General features: G+C 37.8%; 1 protein-coding gene across 2 annotated transcripts in view; it reads left to right on the top strand.

The window, feature by feature from the left end:
• Fez2 (fasciculation and elongation protein zeta 2) overlaps positions 1–22861 on the top strand; it is a 48643-nt gene extending 25782 nt beyond the window's left edge. Inside the window, exons 6-9 of one of the 2 annotated variants that reach the window (XM_026405882.2) lie at positions 4297–4377; positions 6544–6619; positions 19275–19340; positions 21984–22861. In XM_026405882.2, coding sequence (XP_026261667.1) covers positions 4297–4377; positions 6544–6619; positions 19275–19340; positions 21984–22000 — 240 coding nt within the window. In that variant the 3' untranslated portion in view covers positions 22001–22861. The remainder of the gene's footprint in view (positions 1–4296; positions 4378–6543; positions 6620–19274; positions 19341–21983) is intronic. The other variant, XM_026405883.2, reaches the window with a different exon arrangement.
• The last annotated feature ends 1556 nt before the right edge of the window (positions 22862–24417 follow it).

Raw genomic sequence — 24417 nt, 5'->3', positions numbered from 1 at the left:
AAGGAGTTGATTAGGAGACTGTTGTGATCATTCAGGTAAGAATTGACCAAGGAATTCACAGTAGGGATGGAAAAATGGTAGTCTTTCCAAGGTAATGATGAGGTTGAATGGTTGGTTGGGACACCAGGGGAAGGGGAAATTAGGGACGTAGTTAACCATTGACTTGGGTAAGCATAGGTAAAACATGTGGGAGAACATGGTGTCCACAATCCTGGATATCTCACAGAGAGATCTGAAGTATCTGGCCCCCTTCTCCAAGGAAGGTGCGTAGGTTTCCTCAACAGTGATTGGATTTAGCCTCAAGTTCAGTATCTTTGAGAGTTGTCCTCCTTTCCATCAGCTCTGGGTAAAGCCCCTGTGATCCAGAGGTAAAGCTAGCCATTCCAGCACACCCTGCAAACAAAGCAGGGGAGAGGAGCGGGTTGGTGCAGTAGAAACCCATTGGCAGAAGCATGGCATGGACTCACTGATAGTTACCTTTACAGCCTGCTGGATAAAAGCAGCAAGACTCCTGTGGACAGGTAGCAGAGTGAGCTCTGTGGCAGGCCAGTTTGGCTGCTTTTGGTTATCCAAGAGGATCTCCTTTATCCATTGTTTGCTGTGTCTCATCTGGGATGGTGTCACCTCCTCAGAGAGCTTTTCTCTGACTTCCTTCCAAAAATGTCATTGCTGTACATTTTGTCAATCTTATTAAGTAAGACTTCCTGGTATAAAGTATTCATCCAGTTTTTAATTGCACTCTTTGAGGTATTGCCAGGGCACGTGTTATTTGCAGTCATCTAGTTCATTTATTTGTTTTACTTTCTTTACCTCCAATACATAGGAATATTAGGTCAGCGGGGCCTTAGCTGGTATGTTCACTTTGCATCCCTCTTACCTGGAATAGTATCTCACTCAGTATATTGAAAGAATGAGTAAATGAGTAAGAGAGGTATAGGATGCTGAAGGACAAACAGGTTCTTTTTTGGTATGGAAGAGGAGGATGAATTCAGTTTTGGACATAAATTTTAGAAATACAGGAATATAGACATATCCAGTGGGCCATTAAACATTTAATAAATACAAATTTAACATATAATATGTACAGATATCCAATTGGATGTCGAACATGCAAATCAAAAGCTTAGGGGGAAGGACAGTAAAGATTGTGAATATTTACTGAGCCCTTACCAGATACCAGTCCTGTTCTAAGCACTTTGCTAGTCTTAGGAAAATGGAGCTGTGGATTAATGGAGGCACACTGAAACTATTGAATGGTAGTGTGCATGAGAGAAAAAAATAGGGAAGAGTCCTGGGGAACTCTGACCTGTAAGATATGAGTAACAAGAAAAGCATCCCTGAGAAGCAGCAGCTAGAGGGCCAGGGCAGGGAGAAATCCAGGAGAGTATGTTATTGAGCATCCAGAGAGAAGGAAGGTCAGGGAGCGGGCATTCCTGATGTCTTAGAGAGGTCTCAAGTGGACTTGAGTGTCAAAGAAATGACAGTGGGAAGAGCTGTTTCAGGAAACTCTGGGGAGAGGAAGTAGGTTGAGGATTTGAGAATGTAAAGTTGCCATTGGGAAAGAGCCAGTAGAGAGAGAGAATTTTAGAATGCAGTAAAGGGAGAAAATTGTTACTGCATGGTTTCTGGGGAGGCAGGAACTCATGGCAACTGGAGCATTTCGTAGAGGAAAGTTTCCAGCCATATCTGTTAGTTGTCCTCCCCACAACCCTCAGAAACTTCTAATTTTCTTGTTCTGTAATTCTCCCAGTGGAACAAGAAGCAGTTAAACTTTGCTGGCTGCCCCACTGCTGCCCTGATTCATCTGGTGGCTGATGACAGGTCAGGAGCCCATGGGCCTGGTTGGCTGCAGCTGCTGACTTGGCACCATCGGTGGAGCTGCTGAGAGGCCTTGCCTTGCACTTTCTTCACCAGCATCAGTTGGTAGTTTTGTATTTTTCAAGGTTGCCATGGTCTCCCATGAATATATTTCCACTTATTTCTACTCAGCCTCAAGTTCTCGTTGCATGAAAGACACCTTTCATAAGTTGCTGGGTTTCTAGTAGTTGAAATGGTTCAACAGTGTCCACAATTGAGTATTTAATGAGGAAAACCTAAATCACATATGCGTCTTATGAATTTAAACAATTAGGTGTCTGAATGGTAAAGTAAATTACCATTTTTGTAGTGTGCTGTCCAAATATAAAAGTATACCTTAGTTTCTTAACATGTGAATTCTAAAATTTTTCACTTTGGTGGAGATTGTGTGAATTTGTGTATAGCTTTTAACATGCCCATAAATATTGGAACCAGGTAATGTAGACTAAAATTAAGTATTTTTCTGTTTGTTGCTTTTCAAAGGAAATATATTTGATGAAAGCATTTTTTTAAAAAAAGTACTGACTTGTTTATTTGAAAATAGTTTCCTAAATTTTTATAGCAGACTAGAGAGACTATGATGTTAATTCTTTGGATAATTTGTTTTAAAAAGTGTGAACAAATTATATAATAGCATGTGGAAAATCTATAAAAATAGTTATGTATATTTTTGTTTTATTTTGTTTTGTGTAAAACTAGCTCTTTCCATCAAAAGTGAAGAGTGGTCAAAGTATCTTGACCAGACATTTGATTCTTGCTAAAACAAAACTGGTGCGCAGATTCAGACCTGGGAAGGACTGGGTAGGGAGAAGGATGGTGAAGGAAGAGAAGTGAAGTATGTGAGCTCTCACAAGTGGGGCAAGTGTGGCTCACAGATTTCCAACAATACCACTGAGTGGTGTGAATGACACAGAGGTACAGCAAGCACTCAGTTTTTTGGCATTTATTAGCTTTTTGCTGTTAGGACTTATTTAAACTCTTAAAATTTATTGAGGACCCCAGAAAGCTCAGCTTATATGTGTTATATTTTTCAATACTTACTGTATTAGAAATTATAATTAAAAATTTTTTAAAATATTAGTTGAGGATACCAACAATAAATTATTATATAAATAGCATATTTTAATTAAGATTACTATTTAAAAAAATAGTGAGAAAAATGTCATTCCTGTACATTTTTGTCAATCTTATTAATGTCTGGCTTGATTAAAGGCAACTAGATTCTCAATCTGTTTCTGCATTCAATCTGTCATTTGGAATATTTCACTCTAAATCATGAGAGATAAAGGGTGATGAAGATCAGTTTTATCTTGGTAATATTAAGAAAATAATTTTGAGTTCATGAACTCTTGAGAGAATTTCAGGGGCTGTGCTGGGTGTCCCTGGGCCACACTTGGAAAATCCCTGGAACTATATATTTGTTGAAGATAGAGAGACTACCTTGGTTTCCTTTCTTCTACTCCTTGGGGCTTGGTGAAATAGTCTTTATGTTGACTCCTTAAATGTGTTTACTGGTTCGACTTCCCCTTATAAAATTCCAGGGAAAGGAGTCATGGGTGAATCAGGCTGTAGCTTCCTTTCACGGTGCCTTTCCCCTCCATTAGTCATGCTGCAAGAATCCATCTAAGGTCTTTGACTCGGCTGCCATTGAGGTGCCACTGGACTCTTTTCACTGAGCCTTTTGACATTGTAGACTGGTTACAAATCAAGATAAGTAGTTTAGGAAAAAAAAAATATTCCCTTTTCAGTCCAGTGAATTCTAGGAAGTCTTGGCAGTTGCTGGGAGAAAGAAACTAGAACTGTTTCCTAGAAACGGAGTGGAAAGTCTCCGCAGAAATTTTTGGGGGCCCAGCTAGCAAATGGATCCACTCTGCTCCCCAGGAAGCATGTGCCATCTTCCAATTCACATTTTCTTCATGAAGGCAATGACAGGTGCCTACAGAGTGAGTGGGAAGCAATAATCAACTCTCCAAAGTAAAAGCATTTTCATTTGCCAAATGTTAGGTTAGTGTTCTCCAAACTGATGGTGGAAATATACAAACTTAAGCTGAAAATATGCATACTCTTAATATTAAGTTTTTAGACTTTTGATAAAATGTAGGTAAACAATATCAAAAGGTATCTTCAAATTACATGGCAAATTGTGTGTCAAGCAAATATGACAATGTTTGTATTAAAACAAATGTATTTATTGGCTATGTCAGCAAAAATCTTCATAATATAGTAGCATAAAAACAGTTGCTTCTGGGTTGGACTTACAAAGGAATGGAAGCAAAAACGTTTTAAAGACAGCATGATTTTGTCTGCTTTATCTGAATGAGTAGTGGCATTTTCTAACTGCTTGTCTCTTGGTCACATAAATCATCATGGTACACTACTAATAGTCTCTGAACTTCTTTCTCTGTCCTTTTCTTCCTGGCCTTATATTGCCGCCTTTAGCGCTTCAGCATGGAAGGGATCTCAAATGTCATTCAGAATGGCTTCCGCCACACCTTTGGAAATTCAGGTGGAGAGAAACAGGTGCTTGGTTATCCTTATTTTCCTCATTCTCTGCTTTTTCATTTTTTTGTGTAAGTGAAGATCATGAAAGCTGGCAGTTTTACTAATTTACTAAGACCATTGCTTAAAAGAGAGAAATAAAAGTTCATTATATGTACAGTCTTGATAATGAACAGAATTTCCCTTGAGGGAAAAAGCACTTTCCAAATTAAAAATAGACCAAGTGCATTCTGAAAACATGCATCAGAGCTCCATTTCTCACTTCTGTCTCTAAACAAATAGATATTAATGTATTGACATAATGAATTGCATGTGTAGAAAACCCTGACTGTGAATATAACAAAACTAGAATATGATGCACTAATTCAAAATATTTAAGAAACAAGATCTTATTTTGGTGGGGAAATAAGTTTTTTTTGGGGGGGGGAAGTGTAGAAAGCATATTTTACCTCTTAAATAAAATGTATGTGTTTTTTTAAGGTGTTATATAGTCAGCCAATTCACTTGTTGGTCGTGAGGCATTCGACATCATTTATACAGAATTATACATTGTATGACTATCCAGTCAAATGTGTAGCAATTTGCTTTTTATTCACATTATATTTGATTGAAAGGACCATCACAAACATGAGAAATAGTTTATATTAATGAGTGTGCTTAAAATTATCTTTTACCATTTGAAATTTTCACTTCAAAAGAACTTTTTAAAGTTAGCTCTTGAGCAAAGGTTAAGAAGGTAGGCAGAATGTGGCTTGTAGGCAATTTCTCCAAAGAATCAAATTGCCTAGAGTTTTCACCAAAGGTTCCTGTGTGTTACTTAAGATGTAAGCTAATCCATATTAAAGAGGGCAGGTTCACATGGACATTTGCAACTCATAAAGAGAAGGGACAGTTGAATTTTTATTTTTATTCTGATGCCTCCCACTTCCCGAAGCTCACAAAAAGGAGAAATAGTTTCCAGACCAACCCAATACATGGGAGTGGGGCAAGAGGCCTGGAAGCATAGCCAGCCAGCCGACAACTGAGGCACAGGTTCCCCAGGCTTCTCCAAGATGCTTGACACATGTATTGCCAGTGAAGCCCTAGGAAGGTGCATTTCTGGCCTTTTGTGTGTTCTTTACAAAGACACATATTTGCTTATTTAGGTGGGCCTCACCTTGAAGAAGTCTGTTCAGGAAATGTGGAGTACTAAGTTTCTTAAAGATTGAACAATTCATTTTTATTATGTTTCTGGACTTCAGGGTCTAGTCATTGTTAATCAAATTTTTGATCTTATTTTCAGTTTTATCAATTAAGTAAGGATTAGGAGTAGGGCTGAGATTTAGGGCATGAGGCTAACTAATGGGTGGGGCTAAAGAGATTCCAAGTACACACCCCTAGCTTTCTACATTAGCTTATGCAAATGGCACTGAACCATATATACATGTGGTGGGGTGGTCATAATAGGAGAATCTGGACAGTCATATTCAGATTATGCTCTCAGTGGATATAGTTTTAGAATATAACTTGATACTTGTAAATTTTTCAGGTAGTGAACTAAGCACTTTGTCTCATTCAGACATTAATTTTTATTATTCATTTCCCTGCTTAGACCATTCTCTCCTTTTGCTTTTCTCATCACCTTTAATATCTAAAAATATTTATAATTACTTACACAATAATTTAGTAATAATATGCTGCAGAAATTCTTTGGGTATGTCTTTGGTAGATTCTGGAAGGAAGAAGGTGGTTGTTTTTTAAGTTGACATGTTATTCATGTTAACTATTTTGTTCAGCAAGAATAAGAATGATCTGAAACAGAATTATTTGGCTGTTGAAAATTATTTTTCTGTGCAGAGTTGTTAAAACTATGTTTTCCTTTACTATTTTAAAATGTGTTGAAAAACATGCAGGAACAATGTTAGATAATACTTCATTTTAAAAATTAACAAACTGAGTGAATCATCCTCAGACCTAGTCCTGTGAAATTTTCAATAACTGAAATGCAAAAAACTGGTTATTTTTGTTAATATGGACTTGTAGGAAGCAGAGGTAGGCAAATATATGAGCTCCAGCTGAAAGATAATGCGTGTGTTGAGCTTATGTTTTGTTTTGTGTTGCAAAATAGATGTTAACTGTGTCATTTTTTTTTTTCTGCAGGCAAGTTAATTCAGATTTATGATTTTTTTTTCTTTTTTGACTTGGCAGTATTTGACAACAGTCATTCCCTATGAGAAAAACAATGGACCACCATCTGTTGAAGATCTTCAAATATTAACAAAAAGTGAGCAAAGACAAAATTAAACGTTACCTGATTTACTTTGCTGATTCTTAAATCCTTGGTCTTAGTTGCCTGGTTTTGTTATTGTTTGTTTTGTCGGGATAAGATAATGATGGGTGTCATTATTTATTGTTATAAAAGTGAAACTAAAAGCAGCAGCAACACAAACCAACACCAGTGCTAGTGTCCATTTGTAATTCTTTGTTTTTCTTACTTGAATACGTATGAGCTACATGTTTTGGGAAAAATGTAACTTGACTCTCCATCACCTCTTCAATAAGAATATAAACATTTATGTGGGTCTTATGTAACTTAATTAGTAACTGGATAGGAGAGATTTATAGTGAGCAGTGTCCTTTCTTATGAGTGTAGAAACCAAGGTGGTAGTTACAATTAGAACATAAATTGATAGTGATGTTTTCATGACATGCATTCACACAGCAAACATTTGGTAAAGGCCTGCTCTGTACCAGGCCATTTTCTTAGCACTTGGGATACTTTAGTGAATAAAGCAAGCAAAGATATTCTACCTTTAAGGGGCTGGCATTTTAAAATAACTTGTAATGCTTACATATATTTATCTTATTATAGCCATAAAGGAGCCAGGAATTCTGGTTCTGTCCCTGTTATTTTCTGGGATATCTGGAAGTCACTTACATTCTCATTGAAAAACTAGCAGAAAAATATTTCCTCCACTTATCTCATGAGAAGGAAATTATGGGTGATTTGGGGTAAGTCACAATCAATTGGTCCTATTGTGTTTGCCCTTAAAATGAAGGGATTAAATTTACTAATCAGGTTCTAATAGTAGATATTTATGATAATTGCTAGTTAGGAAGAAGCCAAATTAAAGAGTATGACATGGGTAGATATTAATGAAGATATTTATTTTGGAAATTCAGGACATGGAGGTACAGGCAAGGGATGACTAGAAGAAGAGTGGGTATGGTACCCTATTTACTCCCTGCTTGCCTGAATTAAATCTGAAGATTTTTTTCTTTTTCTTTGCTGAACAATACTTTAATTTTTTTTTTTTTTTTTTTTTTTTGTATTTAGATATGGGTAAATCAAGCCATTTAGTCAGTCCAGGATAAAGAACCAAGGGATTAACCGAGTGGCCAGACCTATAATTTTCAGGAAAGGCTTGCAAATTTATGAGTGTCTGAGATCACACAGGGGATGGTTAATTAACCGGTCAGTTCTCTTGATTCATAGGCAACTCTACATTTAATGAGTCTGGCTTTTGTATGTGATTTTATATAGAAGTTAAAAAAATTCTAAAACATGATTAGAAGTGTAAATGCTGAACATAATATTACTCTAAAGAAGGGAACATGGATACTGCTCACAAGCCTGAGAGGCCCCAGCGTCTCAGATTAGGAATCAGCCAAAGTCATTGCAATTCTGTCATCAAAATGTCCTGAGGCTAATTGACGTCTTCATAGATTGACAGAGTTTTAGGACATCTGTGGGTGAGAGAATGAAGGCCAACTTGAGACAGTTATGGTGACAGTATTGTGAAGGCAACAGATGGAAGGATGACCTTCACTTTGAAAGTGAAAAAAGTGGTTATTTCATCATAACTTTGGGGAGGACCAGAGCCTCTGCTGTCACCACATGTACATATTAGTCAAGAGAAAATCTCTGGAAGCAATCACAGTGTGGATATATAACCTTCCTCATAAAAGCTGTTAGAAGGGGATCACAGGTGCAGTAAGAATAGCATCAGAATCACAATTGTTTAGTGGTGTTCATTATGGTTAATACCTGGTATTATATGTCCTTTATATCTGCATGAGTAATTAATCCTCATGTGAGCCTTTGAGATAGATTTAATTATTCTCATTTTACAGATGAGGAAGTTGGTGGACAGAATGGTTAAGTAACTTGCTCAAAGTCACATAATTAAGGAAGTGGTGGGCAGAAAGAGTGACAGTTAAACTATATTGTCTTGTCATAGAACTAGGGAAATATAGTAAGGTATTTTCACCAGGATGTTCTGGAGAAAGTCTGAATTGCCAGTCACTGTTAAAGTATAATATTTGTGAGTTTTTCCTCTACCTGGATTTTCGAATTTAAAAAACAAAAAAGCGAGTGGTTATTTTTTCTATTTTGGTCTTTACTAAGAAGATAAAATTGTTAGGCTTGGGACATTGCTCAGTGTAGAGTGTTTATCTGGCATGCACCAGGCTCTGAGTTTAATGCCTAGCATTGGAGGGGCACGAAAAAGCCAAAGGTTCCCTTTGGAATGAGGCTGATTCCCATAGGTTTCTCCTCACCAGAGAACAAATAGGTAGTAAGGTAGTAAGAAGGCGCTGCGCAGCCAGTGGGTGCTGCTTCATGGAAATCTGTGCTGCTTTTCATCTTTTGTTTTCCTAACAAAAAGCCATCTTTCTGGAGGATTTTGTTAATAATCAATATTCATCCATAACTTGAGCAAATAAATCACATATTACAATGGAAAATAAATTTTTATCCATTTTTATGCATATAGTTGTACATAACGTTGAGTACATAATATTCATACATGTACACAGTATAACCATATAATTTGGCTGGTATCACCCCTTAGTATTTCTACTTTCTTTCCCCTCCTCCCTTTACTTCGTCCCTTCCTTCTAGTCTACTGATCTCCCTTCAATATTCATGAGATCCCTCCTAGGCTGTCTTTTCCTTTTTTCTCTTTAGCTTCCACATTTGAGAGACTTTCTGAGTTTGGCTTATTTCACTTAACATAATGTTCCCAAGTTCCATCATTTTCCTGCAAATGACATAATTTCATTCTTATTTATGGCTAAACTCCATTGTGTACCAGAACTTAAATTATACAGAGAGCTATATTAACAAAAGCAGCATGGCATTGGTACCAAAACAGAAATGAAGACCAATGGAACAGAATAGAAGACACAGAGAAAACCCATAAAATTACAGTTATCTTGTACTAGACAAAGTCCCCGTAAACATACATTGGAGAAAAAGATAGCCTCATCAACAAATTGTGCTGGGAAAACTGGAAATCCACATGTAGTAGAATGAAATTTAACCCTTATCTCTCTCTCTGCACAAAATTCAACTCAAAGTGGATCAAGGTTGTAGGCATTAGACCAGAGACCCTGTGCCTGCGAGAAGAAAATGTAGGCCAAAATTTTCATCAGGTTAGGAACTGAATTCCTCAACAAGACTCCTAAAGGGCAAGAAGTAAAATCAAGAATCAACAAATGGGATGGTATCAAATGAAAAAGCTTCTTCATAACAAAGGAAATAATCAAGAATGTGAAAAAAGAGCTTATAGGATGGGACAAAATCTTTGCCACCTGCACCCTAGATAAAGCATTAATCTCCAAGATATATAAAGAACTCAAGAAACTTAACACCAAAAAACCAAATAACCCAATCAATAGAATGGGCAAAGGAACTGAACAGGCACTTCACAGAAGAAATACAAATGGCCAAAAATATATATATAAAAAAAGTTCAACATCTCTAGCAGTTAGAGAAATAAAAATTAAAACTACACTGAGATTTCATTTCATTCTAATCAGAATGGCAGTTATCAAGAATACAAGTAACAATAAATGTTGATAAGAAGAATGTGGGGAAAAAGGTACACTCATATACATTGATGGTGGGACTGCAAATTGGTGTACTTGCTCTGGAAAATAGTGTAGGGATTCTTCAGAAAACGTGGAATGGAACCATCATTTGACTCAGTTATCCCATTTCTCAGTATGTACCCAAAGGACTTAGCCTACTACAGTGACACAGCCACATTAATGTTTACAGCAGCTTAATTCACAATAGCTAAGCTATGGAACTGACCTAAGTGCCCTTCAACCGATGAATGGATAGAGAAAATGTGATATATTATTTAAGGCTGAGTAATATTCCATATATATATTATTATTCCATATATATTATTATTCCATATATATTATTATTCCATATATATTATTATTCCATATATATATGATTCTCTGCCTTACCTTGAGCCTCAAGGAATGGAGCCAGTATGTATATATATGGAATATTACTCAGCCTTAAAAAACAATGAAATTATGCCATTTTCAGCTAGATGGATAGACCTGGAGACTGCCATGCTAACAGAAATAAGACAGTTCCCCCCAAAAAAGTCAAATGTTCTTTCTAATATGCAGATGCTAATCTACCAAGAATGTGGGGAGGGAAGAATAGAAGTTCGGTAGATTAGACAAAGGGGAATAAAGGGAAGAGAGGGGGGATAGGAATAGGAAAGATAATAGAGTGAATTGGACATAACTTTCCTATGTTCATATATGAATTACACTATCAGTAAAACTCCACATCATGTACAACCAAAGAATGGGATCCTAATTAGAATAAGTTATGCTCCATGTACGTATAATATGTCAAAATACACTCTACTGTCATGTATATTTAAGAAGAACAAATTTTAAAAAGTGAAAAAAACCCTCCATTGTGTATGTGGACCATACTTTCTTTATCCATTCAGTCACTGATGAATAGCTAGGCTGGTTCCATAGTTTTGCTATTGCAAATTGTGTTGCTATAAACATAGGTATGCCTATGTTCCATTCCTAGACTTTTGAGGAACCTCCATACTGATTTTCATAGTGGTTGTATTAATTTACAATCTCCCAATGTGAAAGTGCTTCTTTTTCTTTACATCTTCTCCAACATTTCTTGTTTGTATTCTTGATGGCTGCCATTCTACCTGGAGTAAGATGAAACTACAGTGTAGTTTTGATATGATTTCCCGAATTGCTAACAGTGTTGAACATCTTTTCCTAAATTTGTTGGCTTTTTTTTGACTACTTGTTTGGAGAGGGGTCTGTTTAGTCCTTTTATTAATTGGATTATCTGAGGTTTTTGATAGTAAGTATTTTGAGTTATTTATATATGCTGGATATTAATCCTCCATCAGAAAAGTAGTGTTATGGTTTAGATGTGAGGTGTCCCACAAAAGTTCATGTGTGAGACAGTGCAAGAGAGAAGTAAAATGGCTGGATTAATAAAAAACCTAATCAGTTTATTGATCCACTGATAGGGATTAACTGGGTGGTAATTGTAGGCAGGTAGGATGTGGCTGGAAGAGGTAGATCATTGGGGGTAGGATGTGGCTGGAAGGATGTGGCTGGAAGAGGTAGATCATTGGGGGTAGGATATGGCTGGAAGAGGTGGATCATTGGGGGCATTCCTTTTGGGTTTGTATTTTGACTGTAGTGAGGACAGTCTTTCTCTGTTTCCTGGTATCCGTTCCCAGCTGCTTTCCTCTGCCACACTCTTCCATCATGATATTCTGCCTCATCTTGAGCCTCAAGGAATGGAGCCAGCTGTCTATGGACTGAAACCTCTGAAACTATGAACCCCCAAATAAACTTTTGCTTCTGTAGTTCTTGTCATATCTTTTGATCATAGCAGTAAAAAAGCTGACTAAAACAAGTAGCTAGCAATGATTTTCTCCCAATCTGTAGGTTCTTTCTTTACATTCTTAATTGTTTCTTTTGCTGTGCAGAATCTTGTTCATTTGATGTCATCCCATTTATTAACTTGTAGCATTATCTACTGAGCTTTAGGGGCCCTATGGAGAAGGTTGTTTCCTGTGCTTATATGTTGGAGTTTTGACCCTACCTACATTTTCTTCTTAGAGTTGGCATAGTTTCTTGTCTAATTCCTAGGTCTTTAATGCATTTTGAGTTGACTTTTGTACAGAGTAAGAGATAGGATCTAGTATCATTCTTCTGCATATGGATAACCAGTTTTCCCATCCATTTGTTAGAAAGGCTGTTTTTTTTTCCTCTGATGTAAGTTTTTGGCATGTTTGTCTGCCGGGTTTCTGTTCTCATGACTGAAAGGCTCAGGGGTCTCTCCAGTTGAACTGGGCTAACTGGGCTGCGCAAAATAACCACACAAGAGACATAAATACCTTTTTCTTTGGGGTCGCTGTGACAGCTCCTCTGACCTTAAGGGTCTGCAGGAAGAGAGAGAGCGAGAGCATGCGCTGACCCCTTTTATTGAGGAGAAGCTATTCAAATTAGGCAAGGGGTTAGGTTTCAGGGGGTTGAGTCTATCTTCATGATGTCCACTGTCAGCAGGTTGACTGACACCTGGGTAGGCCACATCCAAGGGGCACAGTAAGAGAAGGGGACACACACAAGGCACTTCCATGGAAGATTCTATCCTAAACAGGGCAAGGGGTTATATTATAAAGGAACAGGTGAGCATAGCTTAACCCATGGGGCTGTAGCAAGACACACCCATGCACGAGACACTGACCCTTGAACCCAAGAAGAGTGGGGAAAGCTCTGCCACATTTCTGTAACTGAGCGCCTCAGCACCCAGCTGGGGAGTGTGACTCAGTCATGTGCAAGGTTGATCTCCCACATTTGTCAAATATCAGATGAGTGTATCTGTGTGAGTTTGACTCTGTGTCTTCTATTCTGTACCATTGGTCTATGTGTCTCTGTTCATGTCAGTACCATGAAGTTTTTATTTCTATAGCTCTGTAATTTGAAGTTAGGTGTTGTGATACCTCCAGCATTTTTTTTTTCATAAAATTGCTTTGGCTATTCTGGGTGTTTAATTTTTCTAAATTAATTTTAGGACTGTTTTTTCTAGTTCTGTGAATAATGTCATTAGTATTTTGATGGTAATTTCAATGAATCTACATATTGCTTTTGGTAATATGGCCATTTTAAAAATATTGATTCTGCCAATCCATGAACATGGGAGTTCTTTTCATCTTCTCATGTCTTTTTCAGTTTCTCTCTTCAATGTTCTATAGTTTTCACTGTAGAGTCTTTCACCTCTTTGGTTAGATTTTTGTGTGTGTGTGTGTGTGTGTGTGTAGTGTATATGATTTCTTCATTTCCTATTTTTAGCTCTTTTATTTCCTTCTCTTGTCTAATTGCTCTGCCTAGAATTTCTAATACTATATTGAATAGGATTTGTGAGAATGGATATCCGTGTCTTGTTCTGGATTTTAAAGGCTATACTTTAAGTTTTCCCCATTCCCTAAGATATTGGCTTTGAGTTTGCCTTTATGATGTAAGGTAGGTTCTTTTTGTCACTGGCTTCTTCAATGTTTTTAATCATAAATTGGTGCTGAATTTTGTGAAAATTCTCTGCATTTATTGAGATAACTATGATTTTTGTTCTTGATTCTATTTATGTGAAGAATTACATTTATTGATTCGTATGTGTCAAAGTATCCTTGCATCCTGGGATAAAATCAGGTTGGTCATGATGCACAATCTTCTTAATGTTGTTGAATATAATTTGCTAGTAATTTATTAAGGATTTTTGCGTGTAAGTTCATCAGGGATATTCGTGTGTAGTTTTCTTCCTTGATGTGTCCTTATCTTGTTTGGATATGAGTGATTTGGAATGATTTGGAAGTATTCCATTTCTTTTTCTTTCATGGAATAATTTGGGGAGCTGCATTAGTTCTTTAAAGGTCTGGTGGAATTCAGCTGAGAAGCCATCTTGTTCTGGGCTTCTTTTTGTTGGAAGGCTTTTAAGTATTGCTTCTATCTCATTGCTAATTATTAGTCTGTTTAGGTTTTCTATGTTCTCTTGATTCAATTTTGGTAGGTTGTTTGTGTCTAGAAATGAATCCATTTCTTTTAGTCTTCCAATTTTTTCAATGTAAGTTTTCAAAACAGTCCCCAAGGATCCTTTATATTTCTGTGATTTTTGTGGTGATTTCTCAATTTTCATTTCTAGTTTTATTAATTTGAGTCAGCTTTCTTTTTTTTTCTGGTTAGTTTGGCTGGGGGCTTACCAATCTTTGTTTACCATTTCAAAGAACCAGCTCTGTTTCATTGATCCTTTGTACTTTTTTTTTTTAATTCTCAATTTCATTGATTTTGGCTCTGACCTTAATTATTTCCTTCTACTGATTTTGAAATTGGTTTGTTCTTGTTTTTTTCCAGGGCATTGAGATGTATCATTAATGAGGTTATTTGGATATTTCTGATTTGCTTATATAAGCACTGATAGCTATAAACTTTCATCTTAGAACACTTTTCATAGTGCCTCATTGGTTCTGGTAACTTGTATCACTATTTTTGTTTGATTCTAACGTTTAAAAAATTTCTCCCCAGACTTCTTGTATCACCCATTTATCATTCAAAAGTGTATTATTCAATTTCCGTATGTTCATATAGTTTCTGTAGGTTTTTGGCATTAATTTTAAATTGCATTTCATTATGATCAGGTAAGATGCAACAATTATATCAATTTTTTTTTTGTACTTGCTAAGAGTTGCTTTGTGGCCTAAAATATGGCTGCTTTGGAGAAAGTTCCATGAACAGCTAGAAAGAAAGTGTATTTGGCTATTGTTGGATAAAATATTCTATAGTTGTCTGTTAAGTCCATTTGATTTATATTATTTTTCCGGTCTGAAGAGTGTTTATGTCTGGATGACCTATGTATTGGTGAGAGAGGTGTGTGGAAATCACCCAGTATTATTGTACTGTGGTCTAAGTCTTTAATTTGCATAGTGTCTGTTTTATGTAATTAGGAGCACCAAAATTTGGGGCATAAACATTCACTATGTTATATTTTTTAATTGACTCATTCCCTTTACTTGTATGAAGTAACATTCTGGGTTTCTTCTGATTAAGTTTGGCTTCAAGTTAGTTTTTTTTTTCAGATATGAAAGTAGTTATTCCTGCCTGTGGCTATCTTTGCCTGTAAGGTGAGTCTCTTGCAAACAACATCTAGTTGGGTCTTATTTTTTAATCTATTCTGCCAGCCTATGTCTTTTAATTGGGGAGTTGAGACCATTTACCATTTAGAGAAATGTTTATTCCTGCCATTTTGATTTGTTTCTAATGTTTAATTTGGTCCTGTTTCTCCTTTGCTTAGCTAATCTTCAAATGAGATTTGTCCATTTGTGGGCTCTGCGATTTGTTTTAGATTTCTTCTGTGTGCAGTATTTCTTTAAGTATTTACTTTAGTGTCAGTTTAGTAGTCATGAATTCTTTTAGTTTCTGCTTATCTTGGCAGGTTTTTATTTTCCTTCAATTGTGAAGGATAGCTTTTCTGGATATAGCAATCTTGGTTGACAGTTATTTTCTTTCAGGGCTTGGAACAAATCATTCCAAGTCCACCTGGATTTTAGAGTTTGTGCTGAGAAATCAGAAATAATTCTGATTGACTTGCCTCTAAATATGATATGATGTTTTTCTCTTGAGCCTTTTAAAATTCTATTCTTATTCTGTATGTTAGGTGTTTTAATTATGAAGTGTCATGGAGAGGTTCTCTTTTGACCTTGTCTATTTGGGATTCTGAATGCCTCCTATATCTTGATGTCCTTCTCATTTTTAAGGTTTGGAAAATTTTCTGTTATTATTTTCATTAGTCTGCATCTCACAATCTTAATTGACTGCAGTAATTTTTATCTTTGGTCTTTTACTGTTGTCCCAGAGTTCTTATATATTCTGGCTATGGTTATTTATTTTCTTTTCTTTAATGTAGTCTAAAGGCTGGCTATTTTATCATCCAATTCTGTCTTCAACTCTGTTAGAGAGACTTTCACCTGAACATTTGATTTGTCTTTTGTTTCCAGATATCTATTTGGTTCTTTTTCAATACCTGTATCTCCTTTTATTGGTTTTTCTCATTCATATCCTGTACTGACTTCCTAAATGAATTCAGTTGTTTTTCTGTGTCTCTTGAAACTCATCGATCATTTTTATAATCATTTATTTATTTATTTTATTGTTTTTAATTTGTTCTAATTAGTTATACATGACAGTAGAATGCACTTTGACACATCATACATAAATGGAGTGTAATTTCTCATTCTACTGGTTGTTCATGATGCAGAATCCCACTGGTTGTGTAGTCATATGTGTATGTAGGGTAATCATTCTTTTGAATTGTTTATCGGGTATTTCTTGCACTTCCGTATCTTTGGAGTTAGTTGCTGGTGAATTAGGAAGAATTGTGTTACTTTATTTTTTTCATATCTCTTGTATTCCTGTATTGGGTTTTATGCATCTGTTGGAATGGTTTTCTCTTTCACTGTGATATGTGAACCTTTTTAGGGCACAGTCTTCACTTGTCAAACTGTCGTGGAGTCATCTAGGTTGAAACCCCTGATATCCACAGCTTTTGTGTTAATTTTCTTTTTGCTGTAGTAGTTGTAGTGAGTGGGTGGGACCCTGTAGCCATTCCTGCTTGGCATCTGGTTCTTCGTTTGGGGTTTTTATTTCTTCTTCTTCCTTTTTTTTTTTTTTTTGTATTAAGGTGTAGCTGAAGTTTGAGTTTGGATGATTTTAGCATGAGCAAGGTGCACTGTCTTGGCTGGTTTAGTTCAGCAGCAGAGTCTTTCCCCTGAGAACATGTAATGTCCCTGTAGGCTCTCAGCATCTCACAGAAAAGGGGGAAACAAACAAGAGCAATAATTAAAGCAAACCATAGACAACATTAGAACAAATACCTGGTGCCTCCATAACATCTACAACATTAGCACAAAAACAGAAATGGTGGGATCAGCAGTTGTTGGCAGCAAAACCAATGAATAGCCATGAACTAGATCTGGCATTAAAATAAACTGTAGGTATCAACTATGTCATCCACAGGCAACAACATGAATGGTAGGGGCAGGAGTTTTGTCAACCAAATAATTCTAAAAGATGGTGAAAGTACAGTTCATTAAGAGAATATGTGACAGGAAGGTAGAAGAAAGTTTAGAATGTTCTAAATTCAGACAGGATGCAGAAGAGATGTAGCAAGTGATGGTTGTAAGAAGGAGAGAAATAGAAAAAGAGAAGAGGGATCAAGAGAGTTTCTGTTAGTGGGGAAAGAAAGGAGAGGAAGAGAAGCAAGCAAACAAAACCAAAACAAATCAAAACCAAAAGAAACTGCAAGCCCTAACTCTGAAAAGACAAGGAAAAAAATAATTATCGTAAAAAAATGCTAAAAAATAAGAAAAAAAAGAGATACTTATATGTGTATATACCTACAAACCAATCAGCAAAATAAGTGCGCGTGCACGTGCGCGCACGCACACACACACACACACACACACACACACACACACAGAGATTCTTAATGAAAAATGAATTGTTCCACTGAGGTGGTCAAGATAGTCAATGAGGATGGATGGTCACTGCCTATGCCCAGCTTTTCTTCTTTCCATCTCTTCTTGGGCTATGTACTGAGAGAGAGAGAAAGAGCCAGGGCTCGGGGTTTTTAATCCCTTTTTGGGTTTTTAATCCCTTTTTGTAGTTCTCAACTTACCTTCTCACCAGAATAAGGGAGGATGGAGTGGGAAGTACTGTTGGAGTTTTGCCTGGACAGACCAGATTGAAGCGCTTGCAGAGTGGAGCTGCTACAGAGTTCTCTGAAGGGAGTTCCAATGTTTGGCTTTTGTCAGGCATTAGGGACTCTGCTCTGGAGAGATTAGATCAACACGCCCCTAGGTCAGGCAGATGTTATCTCTGTTGGGAGTTTGTATCTCAGGAACCTCTCAAGAATTCTACTCATGGGGCAGGGGAGCCAATCCTGTATACACTGGGCTGCCCACGAATATGGCCTTTGCAGGCTTAGTCCCTCAGTGTACCACCTGTTTACTTTCCTGACCCTCTTTAGCTGGTCACCTGAACCACCAGACTCAAAGGGAAAGCAAATTGCACTCCCTTTCATTTTTCTGGCTTGAACCCACCTGGTTACAATCTTCTGTGTGCCAGTTTCACTCACCTTCTGCTAGGTACACCCTGGCCACATGGTAGACACTTGCCAGAACAGTGTGGTAATGTTTGCTGTAATCTGGTTCCCGCAGCAACAGCTACAGTGTCGCCTCCACAAGATGGCTCCTGCCTCAGATCTGTGCTTACCAGTTGAGAAACAGCACTTTTCAAACACCAGTTTGCTGTGCTGTTTCTGGATCAGCTGAGGCCAGCTGCTTTTCTGATCTACATGTTTTTCTGTGCCAAATGTGTCTGCTGCGTTTCTCTGGGTTATCCCTCCCCTTTGCGGGGAATCATTGCTACCACTGCTGATGCAACCAGCTTGGTTCCAGTGTGCCCTTCCGTATTCTTTGTTCAGTGCACCTGAATTTCTGAGTAGAGTTATAAGTGACTGTGACAGTCCAGTATTGAATTTTAGTGAATTCCCTCTTTCACCACCTTGCTAAGTAATACTTCTGCTGCTTGAATCCTGGGCCATGGAGCAACTTGGAATGCAGTCTTCCTCTAGCCTGCCATCTTGAATCTCTCCCTTTGATTTTTTTTTTATAAAGTTTCTAAGAAGTCTGACAGACGTGGTCCCTGAAGAGCATAGCTAACTATCCCTGTGTCCAGAGCTTGTCTAGTTCATGAGATTGGCAGCATTGAGTTCCTTCTGATCCACACAGCTCATCCAGCTAGTCACATTCAGTATTTATGACAAAAACAGAGACTTCATGTAAATAACCTAATTCCTCTTTCCTGCCTCAAGTGTTTAGAAATTTTAGATCAGGGAAATAACTCTCAGAACTTACTGAATTAAAATTCTTGAAGCTTTCCTGGTGTATTTCCTTATCCAGCAAATAATCTTTAATTTGTATGAATTAAGTTATATAATTAAGCCTTCAGTATTTGAAATTAAATATTATTCTTTATCTGTATTTTAAATTGTTGCCTTTTTCCTTTTCTCCTTTATTTTGCAGTTCTCCGTGCCATGAAGGACGACAGTGAAAAAGTTCCGAGCTTGTTAACTGACTATATACTGAAAGGTGAGTTTTATGATAGTATTATGACAGTGATTGGGAAGTTTTGATCAGTCAGCAAATGTATAATCTTATTAATAGATTTGAAAAGTAACTTCCAAACACACAACTTATTAATCTTACTCTACAGAGTGAGGATAGATAGCATGACTATGTGTTCTACCAATGTTATGGTTATCAAAATTTGACTTTCATTTGAGGTCTTAGACCAGAAATAATTTCTACAGCTGAATCATAAACATTGAGGGAAGTGGTAGCTGGATGCAGTGTCATACACCTGTAATCCCACCAACTCAGGAGGCTGAGGCAGGAGGATCGCAAGTTCAAGGCCAGGCTCAGGAACATTGAGAGACCCTGTCTTAAAATAAAAATTTTTAAAGGACTGGGGATATAGCTCAGTGGTAGTGCACCCTTGGGTTCAGTCCTCATTATAACAAAAAACCCCAAAGTACAAAAACACTGAGAGAGGTAGTAGAGAGAAATTAATAAGACACTGCCATAATTACGTGAGCATCAGGTGTGGACATGCTGGCCCTGGGAGTGTGAGAAGAGTGGTCTCTTGTCATCTTGGGGACCACAGAAAGGGGAGAAGGACAGATGGTCATTGAGAACACATGAAGGAAGAAATAGTCAAACCAGTTAACCATGCCAGAGGGAATGCAAAAAAGACTAATGTCAGGGGTAGAGAGCGGAAGGGGAAAACTTTCATAAGTCTAGGACAGTGAAAAATGAGCCAAAAATCTTAGGAACAAAATCAAGATCACAGGGTGGGAATATTGATGAGGCAGAAGATGACCAGAGAAGTTAAGGGTATCATTTTGCTGAGGAAAGAGTAAAAATTTGGATGATAAAGGGGACCTAAGACCTTGTTTAGTTATAGGCAAAACTAATACCTTTCAATGAAATTATTTTTTAAAAGCAGCAGTTATTCATGCAATATATTTTGAAAAACATCACAAAATACACCTTGTGGTGTTTGATCAGAATTGAGGACTCCTCTTCCAATAACATTTTCCTTCTTTGGGTTCTCTTCTCTGTCAGCTGAGCATAAAAAAGGGTAGAATTTCTGAGATGTGTAGTATCTCACATGGGCCTTTCTTTCATCCATAGCTTTACTAAAAAGGGAAGGGTGTTCCAAGTTCATAATGTATAATTACCACTGTGGGAGACTCAACAGATGTAAAAATATGAGTCAGTTGCTAGTGGGTTAACAGGGGTGTGGAAAAGAGTAAATGGACATGATTCTAAAATTTGCTATGTTTTTCTGATGGCTGGCTTTTCTCCCTATTAAATCTGAATTATTTTTCATACCTGACATCTTTGTTTGCTTTTTGTGTTGTGCTAGCATTGGTATGAAAGCTGGATTGGTATGGAAGAGGTTTGTTCTTCTAATGTGGAACAGGAATGAGACAAACATAAAGAACATGTCTTCATTTTAATTACAGCGGGTCTCTACGGCACTGCCGCAAGGGAGGGCAGAGTGTGTGCTCTGGAAGCATTCTTAGCTATCTTATACCTGAGCTTTGCCTGCATGGAAGAGCTCTGGGGGAAATGGGTTTCTAATTCTTTCCTCTGAATGCCTAGGCTTAGTTGTGATGCTGTCCCCGCTGCCTAGGAAGGCAGCGCTGTGCCCTTCTGCTTCTCTTGCCCAGGCCTCTGGCTCCTGTGGGTAGCCTGGTGTCGCACCTACCTGCTCATGCTGAGCTGGTGATGCATGCCTTGTGCTTTTGTCTTGGCTCTGTGCTGGCTGTGAGGACTGGGTGGCAAAGAAGCCACTTCTGTAGTGGTTCTGTGGCCCAGAAAAGGAAGTGGGTGTAACGAGTATGGGAGAAGGTGCTGACATTGGGTAAAGTAAAGTGCTCTTTCCCACCCATTGTGGCAATTCACAGCCTGTTCAATGTCCCTCTTCTTCAGGGACTAGTAACAAAAGTCATTGCCTTGGAGGGGTATGTTGCTCAAGGGGACAATGCTCCTGTCCCTTGTTCGGCTGGACTTTTGTCAGTAACACAGATGGCCATGACTTGACTGCCTAATATATTGTAACCTTAGTTTTAATGCAAAGGTCAGAAGTGAGAAGGTGGAGAAGGGCCTCACATGGCCCTAGGAGGATAGGATGGGTGCCATTGGGGGCTAATTCAGTTTCTTCTCACCCCTGCTTACTGTGTTTATTGCAGCCTCCTTATCCCCCCTCCCTTGACAACCCCCCCACCCCCGCTTCAACAATAATACCAAGGCCAGTAATTGTGGATCTGGCTGCTGCTGCTGTGTCATCCTAGATTGGAATGAAAATGTGTGCAGAATCTCGCCTCCTTTGACTTCACTAGGCTGCCTATGTGCTTGTTACAAGCCTCAGGGCTACAGTCACAAGCTTGTATCTTTCTGTGGCACCCTTAGAGACATGGCCTTTTGGTGTCTCATTTCTGGGAAATTCTAATTATTGTGTCTTTGAGAGAACTTTTTGGTGTAGTCTCTTAAATGTTTAAAAATTTTTGCTCTTAAAGATTCTTGCATTAATATTTAATCATCATTACACAATGGTGCTTTTTATATACATATTAAATGTATATAAAATGTAAATGCATTTGTTGTAAATATATACAAATGATACATCCCTACCTAAAGTGTTTTTTCTTTCTTTTTTCCCCCTAGTTCTGTGTCCCACCTAGAGCAGCATTACCTTCTGTGGACATAACATTCTGAGAGTTGGTTACCATGACCTTCTTGCTACTGGAAACCCATCACACTTGACCTTGGGTTTGTGATTCAGTATTAATAGATCATGACTTCACTAAATCTTTATATTATAGAACCAAGAAAACTGTGGCACTCTTTTGAATTCTAGAGGTTTTTTTGGGATAAATCTAAGTTCTCTTAACTTAGTGAAGAAATATCAATTGTGCATGGACAGTTACATTTTTCATTAACTTGACTGTATGCCTAGTGTTTTTATGGCTTTCTACATCCAAATTGCACTGAAGAACTAGATTAAAGCATTGGGAGATTTATATTATAGGTATTCTTCAGTGATGGCAAGAACACACACAGATTTTTTTAAAATAAGAGGACTGTCAGTATAAATGTTACCTATCAGTATTGTCCAGAGACTGAAACTTAACAAATGTGGGCTGCCTTTGAAGCAGCAGCACTGGAATATGCATTACTGTGGCTTAAGTTAATAGTATTGCCTCTGCTCAAGATGACTGATTTTATAGCTTGCTGCTTTTCACCACTGTTGACACTTTAACCATCTGCCACTCTCAGAAACTTGTATTCACTTTATGTTTCAATGTTTTGTTTCATGTGTCTGTGAAGAAGTGTACTTTAAAAGGAGTTTGAGTCCTTTAAGGTGCTTAAGAAATCGTCTGCTGCTGCACTGCCCACTTCCCATCGCTGTTGTTTTATTCATGCCTGTGCACCGTCCTCCAGGGCCGATGCCAGAAACAGCTATTCATGAATACATCACTAATCACGAACAGGTCTGCCAGATTCAATCATGTCAATGGCATTTAATAAATATAAAAATAATATATGTTAAAGAGCCTTGAGTATTTTTATTGTATCTTTTGTTTGCTCTTGCAGTGCTAAGATTAGTTGCTCTACAGTTTGTGAGCAGTGCTCCCTGATTAGATGGATCATGATGGCAAAGAGGGGAGAAGGACTTTCCTAGATCATGCTGTGCTGCCATGGAATGACAGCCATTCTGCTTTTTTTGGCCAGTTACGCAGCCTGCCCCTGACATAATAATGTGTGTAGAGTCTATATGGGACCTACTATCAGGGGGCTTTTAAAATTTCCTCCAAAGCATCTGTGTCCACATTCCTTACGCCACTTAGTAACCGAGGTGCTGTGACTGCAGAGGCAGTGGCTTGAAGTCTGGTGCCAGCGTAGCTTTTTCAGTTGTTATCTAGAGGTATGTGGAACCTGAGGATGGTTTCCTTGTTTTATTAATGTCTTAGTAGATGGTGAACAGGTGAGAATGATTTGTCACTTTCTTTCAAACTGATGAAGATGCCTACTTACATAATACTATTAATTAAAATTAGTTTTATCTGAATTTGTAAAAATTATGCCTTATACCAAAGACATGTAGGTATAAGGGGCATACAATAAAGCAAAAGTCCTTAGGGGTGTGTTTCTTGAACAGATTGAACCACGTTCTGTTTAGAGCTAATCATACTGAAGTTGATGCCTTTGATATATATGTAAGCCTACTTTCTCCCACTTACATTTTCCTGACAACTCAGAGTACCCTTTGTAATTAGATTTCTCTGATTTTGTTTGGTAAATACTTTCTTCTTTAGCAGTAAATAGCTGTAGAGTTTTCTGTAACAATCCTTTTCCACATTGCTGAAGTAGATTTGATACAGGTTGGGCATCCCTGGCCTGAAGTCTAAAATGCTTCACAGTCTAGAACTTTTTGAGCACTGCAGCAATTCCACAAGCGGACAATTCCACAACTGACCGGACGGGATGAGTCAAAGTCAGAATTCAGTTATGCTAAGGATACTGTCATCAAATCAGGCTGTGTGTGTAAGGCACAGATGAAAGATAAAATAACTTTCATGTTTAAACTTTGGTCTCATCTCCAAGATACCTCATGATGTATATGCAAATACTCCAAAATCTGAAGAAATCCTGTGTGAAACAATTCTGGTCCCAAGCATTGTGGAAGGAGGTAATTCAACGTGTACTGATGACAAGCACATCGCTACTCATGACTGGCAGCAGGTAGCTCTCCTGTACTGCTGACAAGCACATCGCTACTCATGACTGGCAGCAGGTAGCTCTCCTGCCGCCCTAAGAACAGTGCCCTGTGCAGTGTACTCAGGGGACATTTTCTGCAAAGATTCCTTGGGAAAGAGCCACCTGCTGCGAGGAACACTGGGCTTCTTGTGAGCTGGACGACCTTGAAACAGAAGGACCATTTGTCTTTCTGATCCCAGATAAGGAGTCTTTTTGAAAGTTACATGGTGTGATTTCTTCTCAAAGTGTTTACTTGCTGCCAAGAACCAAGTTGCAAATCATCCCCTTACAGCTTGGCTTTTTGAAGAAAACAAAAACAAACTGTAGAACTACGGTGCAC

The sequence above is a fragment of the Urocitellus parryii genome, chromosome 12, assembly GCF_045843805.1.
Source record: "Urocitellus parryii isolate mUroPar1 chromosome 12, mUroPar1.hap1, whole genome shotgun sequence".
NCBI classification, from domain to species: Eukaryota; Metazoa; Chordata; class Mammalia; order Rodentia; family Sciuridae; genus Urocitellus; species Urocitellus parryii.
Note: the sequence above shows the minus strand (reverse complement) of the source record. Positions and strands in the feature narration are given on the sequence as shown.